At 53.2% G+C, this 25,974-nt stretch overlaps 1 protein-coding gene across 1 annotated transcript in view; it reads right to left on the reverse strand.

Moving 5' to 3' along the window:
- The window catches only part of LOC116952721 (PDZ and LIM domain protein 4-like), a 69,055-nt gene extending 52,698 nt beyond the window's left edge, over positions 1–16,357 (reverse strand). The window contains exon 1 of the mRNA XM_076074429.1: positions 16,218–16,357. Within this exon, the coding sequence (XP_075930544.1) occupies positions 16,218–16,342 (125 nt within the window). The 5' untranslated portion in view covers positions 16,343–16,357. The remainder of the gene's footprint in view (positions 1–16,217) is intronic.
- Between the last annotated feature and the right edge of the window lie 9,617 nt (positions 16,358–25,974).

Below are 25,974 nucleotides of genomic sequence, written 5' to 3' on the forward strand. Positions count from 1 at the left end.
ACCACGCCGCTTCCCTTTCAGATACAATTAGAAGCCGGCACGGTTCCCGTCGGGTATTGCGGGTCACGTTCCGGATTCCGCGCTCCCTGAAGCCAATTCTCCGACCTGATCCCAGAACGGGACGGCACACTGCCGAGTCAGCGGCCACCACCACCCCCCTTGTGATGCGCGTGGTTGTTCTGCTGCGCTGCGTCACGGGCCCTCCGTGAAACGCGTATCCATATAGTTTCGGTGACCCGTGTCTAATGCCTCACACTGCATCGCTGTGTGTAACACCGGGTAACCTACGTGGATTTTCGTACAATTTTAAATGTTTTTTTTCTTTTCCATGGAAGGCTTATATTTAAATTTTAACCAAATATTCGTTTGGCAGAAGGACGACCTTTCGAGCGTGTTGGACTTGATCTTAACGAAGCTGTGTTTTTTTCTCTCCCATGGACAACTATATCATTATTAGTGTTGTAATAAATAAGAGAGTGTGTCTTGTTGTTGTTCTGAGCGAGGTTATTATTAGTAACAGTAAAGGTTGCCATCGTTAAGAGAGTGTAAGATGTGTGATGTTGTTGATCTGAGCAAGGATATTATAATAAGAGCTTTGGAAAAGCGACGATGGGAGGGAGACGCAGTTCGAGGGAAGAAGCAGACAGAGAGACATGTTGTGACCTGCAGTGTTGTGGCTGAGTGGGTGGGTGGGTGAGTGGGTGAGTTAGTGGGTGGGTGAGTTAGTGGGTGGGTGAGTGGGTGGGTGCGTCAGTGGGTGGGTGAGTGGGTGAGTGGGTGGGTGAGTGGGTGGGTGAGTGAGTAGGTGCGTCAGTGGGTGGGTGAGTGGGTGGGTGCGTCAGTGGGTGGGTGAGTCAGTGGGTGGGTGAGTGAGTGGGTGGGTGGGTGAGTGGGTGGGTGGGTGAGTGGGTGGGTGGGTGAGTGGGTGAGTTAGTGGGTGAGTGGGTGGGTGCGTCAGTGAGTGGGTGGGTGAGTGGGTGGGTGGGTGGGTGAGTGAGTGAGAGTGCTGTCCTGACCTGCAGTGTGATGGCGGGTGAACACAGCTAGGATGAGACCAAGCGGTCTGGGAGTCCAAGTCCTAAACGCGAGCGGAGGCTACGAACGAGCGAAGTTCACGGGAACAGCGACCATGGTTGTCGTGAGTGAAGAGTGAAGGAGGCTATTGGCTTCTGCTGAAGGAGCGACTTTAGTGGAGTGCCGGAGCATCAATCACTCTGCAGGAAGGAAGGAACTAAGGCGCTTCACCCCGGATGTAACACCATGGGTTCCATTGCGAAGCACGTGGTTCTGACTATGTTCGTACTGGTGGGAGAGGGGGGGGAAGGGGCATTGAACCCTGGGTGTAGGAATCAATAATTTAATATTTGATCCAAAGGTAACCTGTGGGGACATGTAGACTGACGAGTGCAGCAGCGACAACTAAGCAGCACTACAGGGGCAGTGGAGAAATAAATAACGAGACAGAAAAACCAAACAACCACCCCACGAACAATCCTTTAATCAAATCGCAACTTGAAATCGCAATGATTTATGGAATCACTGGGCGGGGGGGGGGGTAGAGGCGGGGTGAATCACAGGACGCCGAGAGCTCTGCGGTAATTCGCTGCTCCATCGGCGGCGAGATTCGCGCCGGCCGGCATAGCGCGCCGCATCTAAGGCCGGGGCAGGTGATTCCCCCCCCCCCTCCCGACAATAATTATTTTGAGCGCAGGCAAATGGCCCTTGAATTTAGGGACAATGATAATGAAGGTAGCCGGGAGAGCAAATTAATCTCCAGGCCGCCTGCTAAGTCGCGGGGGGTCGTGGGGGGTCGCGGGGGGTCGCGGGGGGTCGCGGGGGGTCGCACAGCGCGACCTCGCGTCATGCACGCGGACGTCAGGCGGACGTCAGGCGGACGTCAGGCGGACGTCAGGCGGACGTCAGGCGCCCGTCGTATGTCCGAGAAAATGGTTCTTATTTTGTGTTTGTATTCCTGCCACGCTGTGGCCGCTGCTGCTTGCTTGTGCTGCCCGACAGGGGAGTGTACACGTACAAAACACCGGGGACTCGGGGTCGGGTGGGGCGGCAGTGGTGGTGGTGGTGGTGGGGGTTTACTGCAGATGCCATCTGGCCAGGTGTGACGAAGGCCGGACTGGGACACTGCCCTTGAGAGGTGGCTTTGGTTTTGGATCCTTGACCAATGGACTGCACCAACAGCGATCCTCCACACCGTTGTGAATGCGCGCTCCACCCCGCACCAATAATACAAATGTATACTGTATATATTGTTTTAAAGCACGGCCGAAGATCGCCTGCAACAAGTTCCCGGGGAAACGGCGGCACCGGTCGCGAACCAACGGGCGCCGTGCGGGCTCCTCCGGCCAGCGGCGCATCCCCCAACGCCCCCCCCCCCCCCCGAGTTAGAGGTCACGGAGTTCAAATCCTGTTTGGGGAGCGGGAGGTGGGGGCCTTGTTTCAGCCCACAATCCGTCCGGGGGCGTGGGGTCAATAAAATTCGTACCACTTTGTGAGTTGTCCAAAGGGGGGAGGAAGCCATCATAACTGTGCCACCGGACTGTGGGATTCCGTGGCGCAAGTGCGAGAGAAGGGCACGCCACTGCCCGGATGGACATTTCACTCGGAGGTCGCACCACGCGTCGGCGGTGGAAACCGACGCCCGCCACAGCGACAGCGGCACACAGAAGGTGCACGAAGCGTTCCCGCGACACGCAACGCCGTGGAGAGAAGCGAAACTCAAGAAGCCAGTGGAGTGAGGTGGGGGGGGTGGACGCGGAGAGAGAGGCCCCGAGGGAGTGCTCGTGAGTGGAGAGCGGCGAAGGAGGAGGCCACTTCGCTCTCCCGCAGGTGAACGTTAAACCGCCCGCCGGCAGGCGAGGGTGGTAGAAGGTGAAAGGTGACCACCACCACCACCACCCCCACCACCACCCCCACCCCACCCACCACCACCATCACCACCACCACCACCCACCCCTACCACCCACCCCCACCACCCCCACCCCCACCACCCCCACCCCCACCACCCCCACCACCCACCACCCCCCACCCCCCACCCCACCACCACCTTGTATACTCAACACGCACATTCTGTTGACATCGGACGACGCGGCGCACACAGCCACACACAGACACACACACAGAGACACACACACACAGAGACACACACACACACAGACACACACACACAGACACACACACAGACACACACACAGAGACACACACAGACACACAGAGACACACACACACACAGACACACACAGAGACACACACACAGACACACAGACACACACAGAGACACACACACACACACAGACACACACAGAGACACACAGACACACATAGACACACACAGAGACACACAGAGACACACACACACAGACACACATAGACACACACAGAGACACACACACATACACACACACAGACACACACAGAGAGACACAGACACACACAGAGACACAAAGACACACACAAAGACACACACACACAGACACACACACAGACACACACACAGACACACACACAGACACACACAGAGACAAAGACACACACACACAAAGACACACACACACAGACACACACAGAGACAAAGACACACACACACAAAGACACACACAGACACACACACAGAGACACACACACAGAGACACACACACACACAGATGTCCCCGCACTCGCGGTCACCTTGCCCGTGTTGAGGACGCGGCAGACGGCGGCGACCTTTGCCGACCGCGCCGCCCCAGTCAGGCCCCTGAACACCGTGGCCGAGTGCGGCCGCCGCCCGGGCCCCACGTGCTCTCACCGCCTCCGCATTAAACCCGCGACACGGCCGGCCTAGGACACGTCTCGCTCCTGCCTCCTCTCACGCGACACTTATGTCGACCCACACCCTTAGTCCCAGCTTCGACCAGACGTGACCCCCCCTCCCCGAATGCGAGCCCTACAGAATATCACCACACATCCCCTAAATACAAGACTCGACTCAAAACCCCCAAATCATAATCAGACTCCTACCCTACTCATCTGCCGATCTTAACCTCTAACCACACCCCCCCAGCATCAAAGCAAACTTGAACTCCACCCTTAGCGAGTGAGTCCTCTTCATCCCCCTGTGGGGCACGAGGCCGCGATCAGTCGCCTCCACTTCTTCCTGTCCTTGGCCACGTGTTGAGCTTCGCCCCGAGAGAGGTGGATCGCTCACACCAGCTCGGCCTTCACGGCCTTGCACCACGTGGTCTCGGGCAGGGCCGTGTTCTCCAACAGGCCACAGTAGGCACTGTGCCTAGGGGCCTACACCCTCACCCAGCCACCCACTCACCCCTTCACCCACTCGCTCACCCAGCCACTCACCCCTTCACCCACTCGCTCACCCAGCCACCCACTCACCCCTTCACCCACTCACTCACCCCTTCACCCACTCACTCACCCAGCCACCCACCCCTTCACCCACTCGCTCACCCAGCCACCCACTCACCCCTTCACCCACTCGCTCACCCCTTCACCCACTCACTCAGCCACCCACTCACCCCTTCACCCACTCACTCACCCAGCCACCCACTTACCCCTTCACCCACTCGCTCACCCAGCCACCCACCCCTTCACCCACTCGCTCACCCAGCCACCCACTCACCCCTTCACCCACTTGCTCACCCCTTCACCCACTCGCTCACCCAGCCACCCACTCGCTCACCCAGCCACCCACTCACTCACCCAGCCACCCACTCACTCACCCAGCCACCCACTCACTCACCCAGCCACCCACTCACCCACCCCTTCACCCACTCACTCACCCACCCACCCACACCTTCACCCACTCGCTCACCCAGCCACCCACTCGCTCACCCAGCCACCCACTCACTCACCCAGCCACCCACTCACTCACCCAGCCACCCACTCACTCACCCAGCCACCCACTCACCCACCCCTTCACCCACTCACTCACCCACCCACCCACACCTTCACCCACTCGCTCACCCAGCCACCCACTTACCCCTTCACCCACGCCCTCACCCACTCGCTCACCCACTTCGGGCCGTGTTCTCCAACAGGCCACAGTAGGCACTTTGTCTAGGGGCCTACACCCTCACCCAGCCACCCACTCACCCACTCACTCACCCACCTACTGACTTACTCACCCACTCACTCACTCACCCACTCACTCACCCCTTCACTCACTCACCCACCTACTCACTCACCCACCCACTCACCCACTCACTCACTCACCCACTCACTCACCCACCTACTCACTTACTCACCCACTCACTCACTCACCCACTCACTCACCCCTTCACTCACTCACTCACCTACTCACTCACTCACCCACTCACTCACCCACTCACTCACCCCTTCACTCACTCACCCACCTACTCACTCACTCACTCACCCACTCACTCACCCACTCACTCACCGATTCACTCACTCACTCACCCCTTCACTCACCCAGCAGCCACTCGGGCCGTGCTCTCCAACAGGCCACAGTCGTCACTGTGAGTGAGAGGCATCGTCACAGTGAGAGACATCGTCACTGTGAGTGAGAGACATCGTCACAGTGAGAGACATCGTCACAGTGAGTGAGAGACATCGTCACAGCGAGCGACATCGTCACAGTGAGTGAGAGACATCGTCACAGTGAGTGAGAGGCATCGTCACAGTGAGTGAGAGACATCGTCACAGTGAGTGAGAGGCATCGTCACTGTGAGTGAGAGACATCGTCACAGCGAGAGACATCGTCACTGTGAGTGAGAGACATCGTCACTGTGAGTGAGAGGCATCGTCACAGTGAGTGAGAGACATCGTCACAGCGAGTGAGAGACATCGTCACTGTGAGTGAGAGACATCGTCACAGTGAGTGAGAGACATCGTCACTGTGAGTGAGAGACATCGTCACTGTGAGTGAGAGGCATCGTCACTGTGAGTGAGAGACATCGTCACAGCGAGAGACATCGTCACTGTGAGTGAGAGACATCGTCACTGTGAGTGAGAGGCATCGTCACAGTGAGTGAGAGACATCGTCACAGTGAGTGAGAGACATCGTCACAGTGAGTGAGAGGCATCGTCACAGTGAGTGAGAGACATCGTCACAGTGAGTGAGAGGCATCGTCACAGTGAGTGAGAGGCATCGTCACAGTGAGTGAGAGACATCGTCACAGTGAGTGAGAGACATCGTCACAGCGAGAGACATCGTCACTGTGAGTGAGAGACATCGTCACTGTGAGTGAGAGGCATCGTCACAGTGAGTGAGAGACATCGTCACAGCGAGTGAGAGGCATCGTCACTGTGAGTGAGTGACATCGTCACAGTGAGTGACATCGTCACAGTGAGTGACATCGTCACAGTGAGTGACATCGTCACAGTGAGTGACATCGTCACAGTGAGTGACATCGTCACTGTGAGAGGCATCGTCACTGTGAGTGAGAGACATCGTCACTGTGAGAGACATCGTCACTGTGAGAGACATCGTCACTGTGAGTGAGAGGCATCGTCACTGTGAGAGACATCGTCACAGTGAGAGACATCGTCACTGTGAGAGGCATCGTCACTGTGAGAGGCATCGTCACTGTGAGTGAGAGACATCGTCACAGTGAGAGGCATCGTCACTGTGAGTGAGAGGCATCGTCACTGTGAGTGAGAGACATCGTCACAGTGAAAGACATCGTCACTGTGAGAGGCATCGTCACTGTGAGTGAGAGACATCGTCACTGTGAGAGGCATCGTCACTGTGAGTGAGAGACATCGTCACAGTGAGAGACATCGTCACAGTGAGAGACATCGTCACAGCGTGAGGCATCGTCACTGTGAGTGAGAGGCATCGTCACAGTGAGTGAGAGGCATCGTCACTGTGAGGGAGAGACCTCGTCACTGTGAGTGAGAGGCATCGTCACTGTGAGTGAGAGACATCGTCACAGTGAGAGACATCGTCACTGTGAGAGGCATCGTCACTGTGAGTGAGAGACATCGTCACTGTGAGAGGCATCGTCACAGTGAGTGAGGGGCATCGTCACTGTGAGTGAGAGACATCGTCACAGTGAGTGAGAGGCATCGTCACAGTGAGTGAGAGACATCGTCACAGCGAGTGACATCGTCACAGTGAGTGAGAGGCATCGTCACTGTGAGTGAGAGACATCGTCACTGTGAGTGAGAGACATCGTCACTGTGAGAGGCATCGTCACTGTGAGTGAGAGGCATCGTCACAGTGAGTGAGAGACATCGTCACTGTGAGAGGCATCGTCACTGTGAGTGAGAGACATCGTCACAGTGAGAGACATCGTCACAGTGAGAGACATCGTCACAGCGAGAGGCATCGTCACTGTGAGTGAGAGGCATCGTCACAGTGAGTGAGAGGCATCGTCACTGTGAGGGAGAGACATCGTCACTGTGAGTGAGAGGCATCGTCACTGTGAGTGAGAGACATCGTCACAGTGAGAGACATCGTCACTGTGAGAGGCATCGTCACTGTGAGTGAGAGACATCGTCACTGTGAGAGGCATCGTCACAGTGAGTGAGAGGCATCGTCACTGTGAGTGAGAGACATCGTCACAGTGAGTGAGAGGCATCGTCACAGTGAGTGAGAGACATCGTCACAGCGAGTGACATCGTCACAGTGAGTGAGAGGCATCGTCACTGTGAGTGAGAGACATCGTCACAGTGAAAGACATCGTCACTGTGAGAGGCATCGTCACTGTGAGTGAGAGACATCGTCACTGTGAGAGGCATCGTCACTGTGAGTGAGAGACATCGTCACAGTGAGAGACATCGTCACAGTGAGAGACATCGTCACAGCGTGAGGCATCGTCACTGTGAGTGAGAGGCATCGTCACAGTGAGTGAGAGGCATCGTCACTGTGAGGGAGAGACCTCGTCACTGTGAGTGAGAGGCATCGTCACTGTGAGTGAGAGACATCGTCACAGTGAGAGACATCGTCACTGTGAGAGGCATCGTCACTGTGAGTGAGAGACATCGTCACTGTGAGAGGCATCGTCACAGTGAGTGAGGGGCATCGTCACTGTGAGTGAGAGACATCGTCACAGTGAGTGAGAGGCATCGTCACAGTGAGTGAGAGACATCGTCACAGCGAGTGACATCGTCACAGTGAGTGAGAGGCATCGTCACTGTGAGTGAGAGACATCGTCACTGTGAGTGAGAGACATCGTCACTGTGAGAGGCATCGTCACTGTGAGTGAGAGGCATCGTCACAGTGAGTGAGAGACATCGTCACTGTGAGAGGCATCGTCACTGTGAGTGAGAGACATCGTCACAGTGAGAGACATCGTCACAGTGAGAGACATCGTCACAGCGAGAGGCATCGTCACTGTGAGTGAGAGGCATCGTCACAGTGAGTGAGAGGCATCGTCACTGTGAGGGAGAGATATCGTCACTGTGAGTGAGAGGCATCGTCACTGTGAGTGAGAGACATCGTCACAGTGAGAGACATCGTCACTGTGAGAGGCATCGTCACTGTGAGTGAGAGACATCGTCACTGTGAGAGGCATCGTCACAGTGAGTGAGAGGCATCGTCACTGTGAGTGAGAGACATCGTCACAGTGAGTGAGAGGCATCGTCACAGTGAGAGACATCGTCACAGTGAGTGAGAGGCATCGTCACTGTGAGTGAGAGACATCGTCACTGTGAGTGAGAGACATCGTCACTGTGAGAGGCATCGTCACAGTGAGTGAGAGGCATCGTCACAGTGAGAGGCATCGTCACTGTGAGTGAGAGGCATCGTCACAGCGAGTGAGAGACATCGTCACTGTGAGTGAGAGGCATCGTCACAGTGAGAGACATCGTCACAGTGAGTGAGTGACATCGTCACAGTGAGTGAGAGGCATCGTCACAGCGAGTGAGAGACATCGTCACAGTGAGTGAGAGGCATCGTCACAGTGAGTGAGAGACATCGTCACAGCGAGTGAGAGACATCGTCACTGTGAGTGAGTGACATCGTCACAGTGAGTGACATCGTCACAGTGAGTGACATCGTCACTGCGATGCACCGCCACTCCAATCACTCCTGACGCGATTTCCGGCTCGCCCCCCCCCCCCCAAAAAGTGTAAAACTAAAGACAGTCTAGCACTTAGGGGCCGTCATAAATGACGTCACGCACCTCGGGGGGAGGGGGCAGAGCTTTGTGACGTCATATTTGAGGGGGGGTCTGAGTTTTTGTGACGCCGTGTGACGAAGGGAGGGGGTCAAAAATCGTCCAAAATGGCGTGACGTCATTTATGGACGTCCCCTTAGGGCTTTCGCGACCAATATCATCATGAATAGAGGTGACGAATTGCCACGTTCTGTTTACGTGACAACCTTTACCAGTTGCCTGTGTCGGGTGGTGGCGGGTTTAAACGACACGTTTATTTACGCGATCTAACCCCAAAAAAATCCTCTATTATGGAAAACTAAAGATGTTTGCTCGACGTCGTCGTCATCATCATCATCATCAGCCGTACGGGGGAGGAGGAGGGTGGAAGGGGCCGAGTCTCAAAGTGCTCCGGGGCCGTCCATGGCCACGTCCCCCCTCTTCACTCCCTCATCTCCATGAGCCCATCCCTCGAGACAAATGTCTTTTTGGGGAAATCGATACGAAGGATATCGACAGTGATACATCCTCTCTCTCTCTCTCAAAACACACACACCCCCCACTGACCCACCCCACGGCCTAGCCTACTGCTGGCGACCAGGACAAACGTAAGGAGGCGGCCCCTTTGTGATTCTCTGAAATCATGTGCGGCATTCAGAGGCGAGCGAACGAACGAGCTTTCAGTCGGACATGAAGCTACGAGACGGAATAACGTGCGATCGCCAGCAATTATTAATCGGGGAGGCCACGGGTAATCACGGGGTATTCACCACCGAACACAATGGCCAGCAGCGAGTCCTAGAAACCATCGAGTGTGGAAAAGGTCGACACTGTCACTCACTCACACTCTCACTCACTCTCTCACTCACTCACTCTCTCACACTCACTCACACTCACTCACACTCACTTACTTACACTCACTAACACTCACTAACACTCACTCACACTCACTTACACTCACTCACTTACACTCATTCACTCACACTCACTCACGCTCACACTCACTCACTCTCACTCACTCACACTCACTCAAACTCACTCACTCACACACTCTCACACTCACTCACACTCACTCACTCACACACTCTCACACTCACTCACTCACACTCACTCACTCACTCTCACTCACTCACTCTCTTACCCTCACTTAAACTCACTCTCTTACCCTCACTTAAACTCACTCTCACTCACTCACACTCACTCACTCTCACTCACTCTCTCACTCACTCTCTCACTCTCTCACACTCACTCTCTCACTCTCTCACACTCACTCTCACTCAAACTCACTCACACTCACTCACTCACACTCATTCACTCAATCACTCTCACTCACTCACACTGACGAGAGATGTGAGCCTCCTTCAGGTGGGAAGAACACTCACTCTCAAATACACACTCACCCTCTAACTCACTCACACTCACTCTCAAATACACACTCACCCTCTAACTCACTCACACTCACTCTCAAATACACACTCACCCTCTAACTCACTCACACTCACTCTGACGAGAGATGTGAGCCTTCAGGTGGGAAGAACACTCACTCTCAAATACACACTCACCCTCTAACTCACTCACACTCACTCTCAAATACACACTCACCCTCTAACTCACTCACACTCACTCTGACGAGAGATGTGAGCCTTCAGGTGGGAAGAACACTCACTCTCAAATACACACTCACCCTCTAACTCACTCACACTCACTCTCAAATACACACTCACCCTCTAACTCACTCACACTCACTCACTCACTCTGACGAGAGATGTGAGCCTTCAGGTGGGAAGAACACTCACTCTCAAATACACACTCACCCTCTAACTCACTCACACTCACTCTCAAATACACACTCACCCTCTAACTCACTCACACTCACTCTCAAATACACACTCACCCTCTAACTCACTCTCAATCACTCACTCTCAAACACACACTCACCCTCTAACTCACTCTCACTCACTCACTCTCAAATACACACTCACCCTCTAACTCACTCTCACTCACTCACACTCACTCTCAAATACACACTCACCCTCTAACTCACTCTCACTCACCCTCACTCACACTCACTCTCAAATACACACTCACCCTCTAACTCACCCTCTAACTCACCCTCTCACCCACCCTCTGATGCTCTCACCCTCACTCACTCTCACTCTCCCACCCTCACTCACCCTCACTCACCTCTAACCCTCACTCACCTCTCACCCTCACCCTCTCACCCTTACCCTCTCACCCTCACTCACCCTCACTCACCTCTCACCCTAACTCTCTAACCCTCGCTCACTCTCACACGCTCACACTCTCACCCTCACTCACCCTCTCACCCTCACACACCCTCACTCACTCTCTCACCCTCACCCTCTCACCCTCAATCACTCTCTCATCCTCACCCTCTCACTCTCACCCTCTCACCCTCACTCACTCTCTCACTCACTCACTCTCTCACACACACTCTCACCCACACTCACTCTCTCACCCACAACAACAACCGCCACTCGCCGCTAAGTGGCGGTGACGTCACCACCACGATGCTTGTGCCAGGCTATGTGCACCTTGAGGCCACGTGAAGTGTCGAACGCCCACTGGCAGGAGGTCACGGGGCAGACCCAGATGCCACAGATCGACTGACTGAGACGACTGGCTGAGACGACTGGCTGATGCACCACCTGTGCCCCCTACTATGCCAACTTGCTGTGCTTTAGCCACACGGCGCTCCACTCGTTGTTGTGAGCGTCGCTCCTCCGCCCTCCGTTGTTGTTGGAGGGCAACTGCCTCCAACTGCTCAGTAGCAGCGTCCTTCACGAGCCTCCTCCACAGAGGCCGATCTTGACACCGCTGGTACCAGTGATCGGCAAGTCAACTCAGCTTCACGTCCTCCTGTACCACATCACTCCATCTCTTATCTAGCCCGTGCCGCGCCCGTTTAACCCCCTCGATCCGGCCGAACAAAAGCTGTTTCGGCATGCGGTGGCTGGGCATGCGGGCTACATGACCCAGCCAACGCAGGATTGCCTGCCAGAGGAGCTCACCGATGGGACTTTGTCCAGATCTTTCAAGGATTTGTGAGCTCCTCACACAATCCAGCCTGGTCGAACCGAGGATGGATCGTAGGCAGGCGAGCCTAAATGTTTCTAACCGGCGAAGATGTTCACCCACACTCATCCACTCTCTCACCCACACTCGCTCTCACACCCTCACTCTTAGACCCCCATACTCTCAGCGACAACAATAACAACAACAGGTGATAGTAGCAGCAGTAGTACTACTAACAGGGTAGTATTTGTTTAACAATCTTGACTCGACTGATAAAAGCCCGGAATGTCAAAACCGGTTGAGAGTTTGCGAACGCAATGCTCGTGAATGTACCACGTGATGTTGTGCAAGCTCCTGTGTCACTCCACTGCTGGATGATGGGGGGGGGGGGGGTATTTGACCATACTTCCCCACGCTGATCGCGCATTCAAGCACTATCCAGGCTAAACACCTGATTAGCTTACGAGATTGGACCACTCTGTATGTAACGTGTGTGTGTGTGTAAAAGACACACACCGACTAAAATAGAACTAAAATAACTGAGCGGACACAAGACTCCCTTCGTATATCTGTCCCTCCACCTAACACAAACTTTTTTTTTGTTTTTAACAGATCCCATCAGCCCACACGGCTTTCTGCACAGCGCCTAACATCGGCAGAGTTGGTTCAACACACAAGCAAACCGCGGGACCGGCTTCGACAGCCAGTGTCTCATCAGCAGCGGAGTTCAGGCGTTGTGCTTAAACCTTCACGGACACACACACACATCTCTCTCTCTAAGACATAAAAGTTGCAGAGTATTTTTTTACACAGCCCATCAGCCCACACGACGTCCTGGGGAAGCGATTCGTTTAGGCAGCGTGGGGTTGAAAAATGTGTACAGGTAGAGTGTGGGGTGTGATCAGCGAGTTTTGACTTTGGGTGTGTGATCATTGAGTTTCGACTTTGGGTGTATGATCAGCGAGTTTTGACTTTCCGTGTGATCAGCGAGTTTTGACTTTGGGTGTGTGATCAGCGAGTTTTGACTTTCCGTGTGTGATGAGCGAGTTTTGACTTTGGGTGTGTGATCAGCGAGTTTTGACGTTGAGTGTGTTATCAGCGAGTTTTTACTTTGGGTGTGTGATCAGCGAGTTTTGACTTTCCGTGTGATCAGCGAGTCTTGACTATGGGTGTGTGATCAGCGAGTCTTGACTTTGGGTGTGTGATCAGCGAGTTTTGACTTTGGGTGTGTGATCAGCGAGTTTTGACGTTCAGTGTGTGATCAGCGAGTTTTGACTTTGGGTGTGATCAGCGAGTTTTGACGTTGGGTGTATGATCAGCGAGTTTTTACTTTGGGTGTGTGATCAGCGAGTTTTGACTTTGGGTGTGTGATCAGCGAGTTTTGACTTTGGGTGTGTGATTAGCGAGTTTTGACTTTGGGTGTGATCAGCGAGTTTTGACGTTGGGTGTATGATCAGCGAGTTTTGACTTTGGGTGTGTGATCAGCGAGTCTTGACTTTGGGTGTGTGATCAGCGAGTTTTGACTTTCCGTGTGATCAGCGAGTTTTGACTTTGGGTGTGTGATCAGCGAGTTTTGACGTTCAGTGTGTGATCAGAGAGTTTTGACTTTGGGTGTGTGGTCAGCGAGTTTTGACGTTCAGTGTGTGATCAGCGAGTTTTGACTTTGGGTGTGATTAGCGAGTTTTGACGTTGGGTGTATGATCAGCGAGTTTTGACTTTGGGTGTGCGATCAGCGAGTTTTGACGTTCCGTGTATGATCAGCGAGTTTCGACTTTGGGTGTGTGATCAGCGAGTTTTGACGTTGGGTGTGTGATCAGCGAGTTTTGACGTTGGGTGTGTGATCAGCGAGTTTTGACTTTGGGTGTGTGATCAGCGAGTTTCGACTTTGGGTGTCTGTGTGTGTACTCATAGTGTGTGCACTCATAGTGTACTCATAGTGTGTGTGTGTACTCTGTGTGTGTACTCATAGTGTGTGTACTCATAGTGTACTCATAGTGTACTCATAGTGTGTGTACTCATAGTGTACTCATAGTGTGTGTACTCATAGTGTACTCATAGTGTGTGTACTCATAATGTACTCATAGTGTGTGTACTCATAGTGTACTCATAGTGTGTGTACTCATAGTGTACTCATAGTGTGTGTGTACTCAGTGTGTGTACTCATAGTGTACTCATAGTGTGTGTGTACTCATAGTGTACTCATAGTGTGTGTACTCATAGTGTGTGTGTACTCATAGTGTACTCATAGTGTGTATACTCATAGTGTACTCATAGTGTGTGTACTCATAGTGTGTGTACTTATAGTGTGTGTACTCATAGTGTGTGTGTACTCATAGTGTACTCATAGTGTGTGTACTCATAGTGTGTGTACTTATAGTGTGTGTACTCATAGTGTGTGTACTCATAGTGTGTGTGTACTCATAGTGTACTCATAGTGTGTGTACTCATAGTGTATTATAACACTAATAATGAGACCGTGATGTGCCGCTGTGCCACGCGTGGTTTGCTGTGTGTGTGGTGCTGTGTGCGTGGTGTTGTCTGTGTGGTGCTGTGTGTGTGGTGTTGTCTGTGTGTGGTGTTGTGTGTGTGTGGTGTTGTGTGTGTGTGGTGCTGTGTGTGTGGTGTTGTGTGTGTGGTGTTGTCTGTGTGTGTTGTGTGTGTGGTGTTGTGTGTGTGGTGCTGTGTGTGTGGTGTTGTCTGTGTGGTGCTGTGTGTGTGGTGCTGTGTGTGTGGTGTTGTCTGTGTGGTGCTGTGTGTGTGGTGTTGTCTGTGTGTGGTGTTGTGTGTGTGTGGTGTTGTGTGTGTGTGGTGTTGTGTGTGTGTGGTGTTGTGTGTGTGTGTTGTGTGTGTGGTGCTGTGTGTGTGGTGTTGTGTGTGGTGTTGTCTGTGTGTGTTGTGTGTGTGGTGTTGTGTGTGTGGTGCTGTGTGTGTGGTGTTGTCTGTGTGGTGCTGTGTGTGTGGTGCTGTGTGTGTGGTGTTGTCTGTGTGGTGCTGTGTGTGTGGTGTTGTGTGTGTGGTGTTGTCTCTGTGGTGCTGTGTGTGTGGTGTTGTGTGTGTGGTGTTGTCTGTGTGTGTGATGTAGAGCACAGTGCTGTGTGTGGTGCTGTGTGTGTGGTGTAGAGCACAGTGCTGTGTGTGTGGTGCTGTGTGTGTGTGGTTCTGTGTGTGTGGTGTTGTGTGCGTGGTGTAGAGCACAGTGCTGTGTGTGTGGTGTTGTCTGTGTGGTGTAGAGCACAGTGCTGTGTGTGTGGTGTTGTCTGTGTGGTGTTGTGTGTGTGGTGCTGTGTGTGTGTGGTGTTGTCTGTGTGGTGCTGTGTGTGTGGTGTTGTGTGTGTGGTGTAGAGCACAGTGCTGTGTGTGGTGTTGTCTGTGTGGTGTTGTGTGTGTGGTGCTGTGTGTGTGTGGTGTTGTCTGTGTGGTGCTGTGTGTGTGGTGTTGTGTGTGTGGTGTTGTCTGTGTGCGTGGTGTAGAGCACAGTGCTGTGTGTGTGGTGTTGTCTGTGTGGTGTAGAGCACAGTGCTGTGTGTGTGGTGTTGTCTGTGTGGTGTTGTGTGTGTGGTGCTGTGTGTGTGTGGTGTTGTCTGTGTTGTGTGGGGTGTTGTCTGCGTTGTGTTGTGTGTGGTGTTGTCTGTGTGGTGTTGTGTGTGGTGTGTGGTGTTGTCTGCGTTGTGATGTGTGTGGTGTTGTGTGTGTGTGGTGTTGTCTGTGTGGTGCTGTGTGTGTGTGTGTGGTGTTGTGTGTGTGGTGTTGTCTGTGTTGTGTGTGGTGTTGTGTGGTGTTGTGTGTGTGTGTAGTGTGTGGTGTGTGTGTTGTTGTGTGTGTGTGTTGTGTGTGTGTAGTGTGTGTTATGTGTGTGTGTGTGTGGTGTGTGTGGTGTTGTCTGTGTTGTGTGTGGTGTTGTGTGGTGTTGTGTGTGTGTGTAGTGTGTGGTGTGTGTGTTGTTGTGTGTGTGTTGTGTGTGTGTAGTGTGTGTAGTGTGTGTTGTGTGTGTGTAGTGTGTGTGTAGTGTGTGTGTGTAGTGTGTGTGTGTAGTGTGTGTGTTGTGTGTGTGTAGTGTGTGTTATGTATGTGTGTGTGGTGTTGTCTGCGTTGTGTACCGCGCTGTGGTCTCACCTGCGTACGGCTCCGGGACGAAGCGAGAATGCCCCGCTTACCTGCAGCGCGCACACAGACCACGCCCCCAGACACAAACCACGCCCCCACATACGCACCACCACCCCCACAAACCACGCCCCCATCCAACAAACACGCCCACACTCATAAACCACGCCCCCACTCACTAACCAGGCCCCCCATTCACAAACCACGCCCTCAGCAACTAACCACGCCCCAGCCACAAACCATGCCCCCAGCCACAAACCACGCCTCCACATACAGACCACGCCCCCACTCGCAAGCCAAGCCCCCACCTACTAACCACGCCCCCACACACAAATCACGCTCTCCAGCCGCAAGCCACGCCCCTTCATCCACAAACCACGCCCCCAGCAACAAACCAAGCCCCCACCCACTAACCACGCCTCCATCCGCAAACTACGCCTCCCACCCACAACCCCCGTCCCCCGACTAGCAACGCCTCCCCAACCACTAACCACGCCCCGAACGAGCCACTTCCCGCCCACTAGTCATGCCCCTAACCACCAACCACGCCCCCAATCACAATCCACGCCCCCACCCACAAACCACGCCCTCACACACAAACGCCCACCCATAAACGGTTTAAATATCCAGCGTCTCATCAGAGTGACGGTCGGGAGGGCCCAGAGGGCCCAGCCTGCCGGGCGCGTGTTGAGATTCGCTGTTTGCGTGGCCCCAGCGCAGCAGGCGACCGCCCCCCGGCGTGGCCGCCGCTGGTGCCGCGCTGTGCTCCACGCAGCTCGCAGAGCCTCCGGACTCTCGCCAGCCCAGCTCCGCCTCCCAGAGCGGAGGGCCACCGTGAGCTGGACCTGCAGCAGCAGCCGCTGGTGGTGGTGCCTCGAGGGGGCCTCCTCACGCGTGGCCCGCCTGGCTCGTGGTCGCGCCCTGGGGCTCGCGTGACCCCTCACCGTGACCCCCCACCGTGACCCCCCACCGTGACCCCCCACCGTGACCCCCCACCGTGACCCCCCACCGTGACTTCGTGTTGTCACCGGGCTGCTGATTTGTGCTCGGGTACTACTCGACCTTCATCACAGCAAACTGCGTCCTTTAATACGAGATCGCCTACCCTGTAGCTGGAGAGAGGTCACTGGTTTACGGGTTTTAGTGACCCCGAGGCAGGGGTGATGGCCAATCTCACGGTGTGTGTGGAGCCCGAAACAACAAGAGAAAAGTAGTCACAAGGAGCGCTACCCCGACACCACCAGCCACAGACCTACCCCTGCCAAAGACCGATGCTGTCCTCTGATCACATCACGCACGAGTTCTCCCCACCGACCCCCCCCCCCCCCTAAAAAATGTATTTAATTTACTAAACCAATTTATAATTGGCTAGCAGCTGGGGCAGATGATTATGTGAAATCTGACACCGCTCAGCAGCCCCGAGAGGCCGCGTGCCTGCTCGGCGCTGAGAGAGAATTCCGCCCGTGAGGACCCTTCCAGGGCCCTGGCCACGGTCCAGCGCATTGACCCCGTGCCTGGAGAGACGTGCGCGCCACGAGGAGACAGCTCAGTCCACACCAAAAGAGCTCCTCCAGGCTCAGGGAACAGCTCGCGGAGAGACAGCATCGAGAGCGGTGCTTCTTAACCTCTTACTGCAGCCTCGCACCCTTTTGGTTCTCAATCGTTAATTTGTTTTTGATAACGTTAATAAATACGTAGGGGGTTGTTGAGACAAAGGAAGTTGTAATTAACGTGCCTTTGCTTCATTTGTGTTTTCGATAAGTTACCTTCTCGCACCCCCAGAGAGGGCATCTTGCACCCCCCCCCCCCCCCCAAGTTGAAGAGCCACTGCTCTAGAGCTACGGAGAGCATCCGTCATCTCTAAACGTTACGGAAGCTGGACTTGAAAGAGACAAAAACACGTGACCTTGACGACGCGTCCACCGTTCTCTTCAGGAAAGGCCCGTGGGCCACTCAAAGGGGTGGCCGCCGTGATTTGCGCCTCGCACGTGTGAAATTCGCGAGGCGAGTCGCCAAAATTCAGGGGCGCGGCGCCCAGAATGAGTGGAGGCCACTTGAAGGCCCCCTTAGGGGCAGATGGTCCGCAGCTGCCTCTCGAGGGCCACTGCAGCGGTGGCCTACCCGCGCACGTCTCTCTAATTGAGGCCCAAACAGGGAGGAGGATTTCTCCGCCTGCCACCTAATTGAGGCCGGTTGTTGTTGTTGTTGTAATGTCCGTCGTAAACGTCACGGTACTCGAATGGTAAATGTTGTGGTGGGTTTACTCTCCAGCACACAACCGGTGTGTGCTGAACTAGTAACGAATTTGGCACGTTTTGTTGACGTGACAAACCTTACTAATTGGCTGTGTCGGGTGGTGGCGGGTTTAACGACACACTTATATTTACGTGATCAAACCCCCCCCCCCCAAAATAACCCTCTACTATGGATATTGGTCGCGAAAGCCCTACTCCTGCTGGGTGTTAATCTGCGCAGCGTGCAGAGTCGAGCGACGTTTCGAGAGTGGGCCCCTCTCTCGACTCGCGTGACCTCCAGTGGAGGTTGGCACACTGCACGTTGCCATCGGCCGTGTGGCTCAGCCGAATCTCGCCGGGGGTAACAGACTTGGTGCATTTCCTGCGGTGCCAGGGAGGATCTGCCCCACCATTACTTACATTACCAGCGGCTCAAACCAATGTTCCGCCTTTTGGGGGACATCTTCAGGAGACTGGTGGTACCCTTCTACAACAGCAGCTTCGTATATGGGGTGCCTTACCTGACTAACAAGCGCCATGACCTCGCCAACTTCGCCTGTGCTCAGGCGAAGATGGCGGTGTACAGAACGAGGTAAAAAGATGCTGCAAATTTTGATTTAAAGCTTTCGTGACTGCAGTAATTCATATTCTTAGTTTTTTCGGTAAAGTCACGTTGAAGGGAAACAACAAAATAATAAAATATACATAATAGATATTTATATTATTATTTATATTATTATTTTGTTGTTTCCCTTCAACGTGACTTTACCGAAAAAACTAAGAATAAGATGCTGCAAGGTGACACTGACGGCTGCTCTGTGGTGCTTCCAGTGTTCAGAGGCCTGCTTAAGGCACGGCTCTGGCTGGAGCACGCATACCACACACATGTCGGTGATGTGCACGTCTTCTTCGAACGCTGGGGGGCCGGAAAAGCCCTCTGTACCAGCGTGGACGGCACCCTCATGTTCACCTTCTGAAGCTCTCGCTCGTCACCGTGGCGTGCGCGATGAACACCACAACCACCACGTGACTTTTCTTTCGTGTTGTGCGCGGTGCTTTTAGCGCCACAGCGCGCGGATTTATAGCGTTTATTTTCATTTGTGTTGCTGGTGACTTTGTGTATTTCATATCGGAATCGCCTCCAGTGCTGTTGCTGCTGGCGGCAATAAAAGTTGTTTCAAAGTCAAGTCTACTCGCTGGCGTCGGGGCCAACTCTCTCAAGATGTCGTTGGAGCCACCTCGCTCTCGCTCGAGATGTCGTCGTCTGCGTGCGCCGCTTTTGTTTTGGTTCGGGAACCACGGACAACTAAAGGCTTCGGATATCTTTAGGGTTGAAGGCCACTCTATTCTATCGGTGAATATCATTTGGGGGGGAGGGGGGACGGTCGAGGGGAACACCGCCTTCCCTACATAGTACAAAACGATTTCGCTTTAATTAGTTTCAGATGCGCGTGCAACATTCATCTCGACGGAGCGACCCAGGTGCCCATAATTATCTTGACAAGTGGTGCCGTGGTTTTATTATTATTATTTATTATTATTTAAAACTCGGGCTTTGGGTCCTTGCCACCACACATTAATTCCCGTCACTGGCGAGACTCGACGCTCGTTTATCTTTGGGTAAAGAGGCAACGGCAACAACAAAAATGAATCGCTGCACGTGGGAATAAAGAAAACCACAACTTCATGATGAGGCGTGAGCAGCCCTTAATCCGATCACAGATCTCCTGATTATGCTGCTGCTATTTCTGAAGATAAACTCATCTCATAAAAACTCGGTATTGGGAATCGTACCACCTACCACCCCTTGCATTGCCCAAGGTATCTCCGGCACTTGTGTTCAGTCAGCCACCACCACCACCAACCACCACCGATAATCCGTGAAGCGATACAGCAAAGATTTCGTCATTGCATTGGTGAACCGATTGCAAAAGCGTCCACAACGGTCAATCGTCTCCGGTGGGATTTTGGCACCGCGAGAACGTCGTACGGTACAAACCGCACGGCGGCAGAGTTACGGTAAAATAAAAGGTAAAGGCGGAAGAGGGCCTCGACTAGGAGTAGAGGAAGCTCACAGAGAGCCGATCCTGAAGGGTATTCGGTCTACTCCTCCGCTGAGCGAGTTGAAAGTAGTGAACGTACCCACGTTTTACCCCCACCACGCGTGATCTGCGACCGAATAACTGGTGGTGAACCCATAAATGTCAACCTAAACCATCATCACGCGAACCGCGGTCATCCTCGCAGCGGCTTTTGGCGAGTCGTCGAACAAATACGGCGGTCAACGCATCGCGCGGTGCTTTCAGATGCGCTTCTGTGGCCGTCTGGAACGCGCTCTTCCTTCCGATATTAAGAAGCCACTGGGAGCTCCGCGCTTTTAATTCATCTTGATTATTGACAAACTCATTTATTTAAAAAAAAAAAAACCTGCTTTTTGTGTTTAGTGTTTTGCCCTTCCTACTCGCACCTCCGATTAGCGCAATTGGCTACGTACGGTGCGAAAGAAGTTCAACGTACGCAACATTGTAAACGCAACTCGCTCGGCGGTTCAAGCTGCCGCACCGGGAGATTGGATTGCGAGCGCAGTCGCGCACTGACAGCCGCCACCACCACCACGGCCCAATGTGGCAGCGCACTTCGTTGTGTCCATTACTAGGACTTGTCTGCGTGTAACGGGGTGATGCATTCATTCAAATGTGATGTGGTTAGGTACGTGGCAAATGCAAAAAGCAGCCGAACAGTCCCCGAGTCCATGCGCACACTGCCCGAGTCTGCTGCGTGTCGGCTCAAGCAGCAGCAGGAGCAGCAGCAGGAGCAGGAGCAGCAGCAGTGATGTGGGTGGGTTCTTGTCTCTATGGCCAGACTTGTTGCGATACCTGGTCCTATGGTAACAAAGCCATTCATAATAACAACAACAACATACAGTATAACCATGGCGGGATGGGGGGGGGGCACTGCCCCGCCTAAACTGGACACCTTTATTGATGTCTCTTCAGTATCCATAATATAGTTTTTTTGGGGTTAGATATAAATATAAGTGTGTCGTTAAACCCACTACCACCCGACACAGCCGATTAGTAAGGTTTATCACGTAAACAAAACATGCCAATTCGTTACTAGTTGTGGAGGGCAAACCCACCACAACATTTACATTGTTTTCAGTAGTTTGCAGCTAATAATAAAAAAAAATGTTAATTATATGCACCCGCGATTCCTCATGTGTGTGGTGTGCAACACACACGTGTGTGAGTGCGTGTCATCAATCATGGAGGGGAGCGGTAGTAGGGAGAGCGGTGGTGCAGCGGTTAGCGCGCTGCGTTACGACCCTGGCGACCCGAGTTCGATTCCCGCTCACGGTCACCAACACCGGTGACGATTCTCTGAACCGGTCCAGAGCTTCCCCAAGGTTGACTCAGCCTCAAAATGAGTACCTGGTGCGGTGTGTAAACATCGCCACTGTGGAGACAAAGGCGGCCGGGCGTGGTGCCTGGCCAGCCACCCCCTCGTGTGCTATTCCGGCCTTCGGAAGTGCTCGCTAACGGCACTTGCCTCAACAGTCTGCTGAGGCTACACGGGGGTCCTTGTCCTTGTCTTGTCATTAGCCACAGCAAGAATGATGTCGACTTGTGGGCAACGGGCCACCGCACAATGTCCGCTCACTCACCCGACAGGGAGGGAGAGAGAGAGGGAGGGAGAGAGAGAGAGAGGGAGGGAGAGAGAGAGAGAGGAGGACGACTCCGAAGGGCGACGAGGGGGAACCACAGGCGAGGAGCGGGAAGGCAGCGACAGCAGCAGGAGCCACGCGGGGAGAAATCCACACCAAAACCCCCCCCCCCACCCACGTCCCCTCCCAGCTCTGCGGTCCTCGATATATTTGAAGGTGTTATTGGCAAATTAAAGTGTTGTCCATAGATTTGTTTATTTGGGGGGGGGGGGGGGGTATATCGTGTTAATGCCAATGTGTCGTTAAACCCGCAACCACCCGACACAGCCAAATTAGTAAGGTTTGTCTCGTAAACAAACACGTGCCATTCGTTACTTGTTCAGAGTAACCCCACGACAGCATTTACCATCGGAGTACCGTGACATTTCGCCGGTTGAGAAAGCCGTACTACTCCTATTGCGTGTGAGAGAAAAACCGGTGAACCCTGAGAAAGCCCACGCATGCGAGGGGACAACGCTCTATCCCGCGCACTACAGCACTTACAAGTACGGTGACGTCTCGTCAGTAATTAGAAAAACACTCATCATGAACAGGCGGACAGCCACAGCTGTGGATACCCATTACCGGTTGGGTGTTTCAGATTGTAATCAACACACATTGCGCATGCACACCGGGCATGCACACCGGGCATGCACACCGGGCATGCACACCGGGCATGCACACCGGGCATGCACACCGGGCATGCACACCGGGCATGCACACCGGGCATGCACACCGGGCATGCACACCGGGCATGCACACCGGGCATGCACACCGGGCATGCACACCGGGCATGCACACCGGGCATGCACACCGGGCATGCACACCGGGCATGCACACCGGGCATGCACACCGGGCATGCACACCGGGCATGCACACCGGGCATGCACACCGGGCATGCACACCGGGCATGCACACCGGGCATGCACACCGGGCATGCACACCGGGCATGCACACCGGGCATGCACACCGGGCATGCACACCGGGCATGCACACCGGGCATGCACACCGGGCATGCACACCGGGCATGCACACCGGGCATGCACACCGGGCATGCACACCGGGCATGCACACCGGGCATGCACACCGGGCATGCACACCGGGCATGCACACCGGGCATGCACACCGGGCATGCACACCGGGCATGCACACCGGGCATGCACACCGGGCATGCACACCGGGCATGCACACCGGGCATGCACACCGGGCATGCACACCGGGCATGCACACCGGGCATGCACACCGGGCATGCACACCGGGCATGCACACCGGGCATGCACACCGGGCATGCACACCGGGCATGCACACCGGGCATGCACACCGGGCATGCACACCGGGCCGTTTTAGAGTGCAAGAGATCGCAATACCTGTTAGTGGCTGCTCATAGTTCATCACCATCGACGTACGGTGACCTGTATAGGCATACATTTAAACAGTGTGTTTATTACTTGATTACAATTCGCTTCCGAGCAGAATCCTGTAAGCTATCTCCTCTCCACTCGCTGTTCCACTGCCGGGCGCCAGGGGGCGATGTGAGCTCAGCGCGGGACTCCCGATATGCTGCGAGGTCCCTCCCCCACGTCTCTCTCATCCCTGCCGTGCTCAGCAGCAGCAGCATCTTGGAGACACTGTCGGATGAAGCTAGTGCGGGGCCTGTAGTACATCTTATAAAGGGGCCCCAAATAAAAAAACAGATATTAAAACACATTTTTTTTACTGGCATAGTAAAGTCATTGTATTTTTTAATTTGCTATACAGCCAGATAATACCACAAATCGCTAACCTTAAACACCCGGTCGTTCATAAAAGTTAAAGGCGGTATAGTACTATAGTACTAGAGCAAGTGCAGAATCACTGAACCGGAGTTGATAGCTTGAAATCATTTAGCGCGGGGTCCTTGAAAGTGCGGGGCCCGTAGCTACTACTACATGTGTAGCTACTACATGTGTAGCTACTACATGTGTAGCTACTACATGTGTAGCTACTACATGTGTAGCTACTACATGTGTAGCTACTACATGTGTAGCTACTACATGTGTAACTACTACATGTGTAGCTACTACATGTGTAGCTACTACATGTGTAGCTACTTTTGCTACTAGGTAACTAGGATAATCCGGCACTGCTTGGAGGGATGGTCTGCCCGTCATAGGAATGTGGAATTTCACCACTGGATTAGGGTCTCCATTGGAACCGCTCCAAGCTCGCACGAGTGAGGCGGCAGAGATATATGGACAACACAGACCATGTAATATTATTATTATCAGAGCGTGTTTGTTTCTATGAATGTTTTTTTTGCCACAAGTGCGTGTGATTGATACAGATTTGATGCCGTGTTTGAACACCTGAACACAACTGCTTTATTGCCAGAAGGGGTGTAAAACCGATTGTTATTTTTCATTATTTTGAATACTCGCAATGAAAAGGTCTCATAGCTAAGAGAGACGCGAGCTTCATCCAGGCACAGGAATGTCTTGCTCAGTGCACTGGAGCCGGACTCCACGTGGAGTGTCGTCCGCTCTTCCACGCCGAACAGACACGCGCGGGAATAGGCGAGGGTACCCACTCTTTACCCCACCACGTGGCCTGCCTGCGGACTCACCGCAGCGTTCCCATTTTAGTTATTATCGCCCGTCATCTAGCAGTGGAATACTCGTGGCCGACGACGATGTACGTACGGGATCTTCATGGACGAAGAGTTCACGGATTTGCCTTCAGCGGTGCCTGACGGATCGATTTCCTTGTGCGCGCACTCACAGCAAGCAGCCACCAACTCCGAGCGTGTGACCTTGCAGCGGCTTTCTCGACCAATATCCATAATGGAGATTTTTATTCGAGGCTTTTGGTTAATGTACAACCATTGCCATGTATAACCATAACCATGTATAACCATCACCATGTATAACCACAACCATGTATAACCATCACCATGTATAACCATCACCATGTATAACCATCACCATGTATAGCCATCACCATGTATAACCATAACCATGTATAACCATAACCATGCATAACCATAACCATGTATAACCATAACCATGTATAACCAGAACCATGTATAGCCATTACCATGTATAACCATCACCATGTATAACCATTACCATGTATAACCACAACCATGTATAACCATGTACAACCATAACCATGTATAGCCATTACCATTTATAACCATCACCATGTATAACCATTACCATGTATAACCATCACCATGTATAACCATTACCATGTATAACTACAACCATGTATAACCATGTACAACCATAACCATGTATAACCATCACCATGTATAACCATTACCATGTATAACCGCAACCATGTATAACCATCACCATGTATAACCATCACCATACATTAACCATAACCATGTATAACCATCACCATGTATAACCATCACCATGTATAACCACAACCATGTATAACCATCACCATGTATAACCATCACCATACATTAACCATAACCATGTATAACCATCACCATGTATAACCATCACCATACATTAACCATTACCATGTATAACCATCACCATGTATAACCATCACCATACATTAACCATACATTACCCCCCTCCCCCCGTCTACTTCAGACCGAAACAGGACGAGGATGTCTCCACAACTCTGTGGCTGTCTGCCTGATGATGATGATGCTGGTTGTTGTTGTTGTTGTGATTACTGGCGAGACGCCACCGTACTCGAATGGTAAATGTTGTGGGTTTACTCTCCAACACACAACCGGTGCATGCTGTACTATCCATTATAGAGTTGTTTGGGTGAGATCGCGTAAATATACAAATGTGTCGTTAAAACCCGCCACCACCCGACACAGCCAACA

Source organism: Petromyzon marinus, chromosome 48 (genome assembly GCF_048934315.1).
Source record: "Petromyzon marinus isolate PM22_M1 ecotype Great Lakes invasive population chromosome 48, UKy_Petmar_22M1.pri1.0, whole genome shotgun sequence".
Lineage (NCBI taxonomy): Eukaryota > Metazoa > Chordata > Hyperoartia > Petromyzontiformes > Petromyzontidae > Petromyzon > Petromyzon marinus.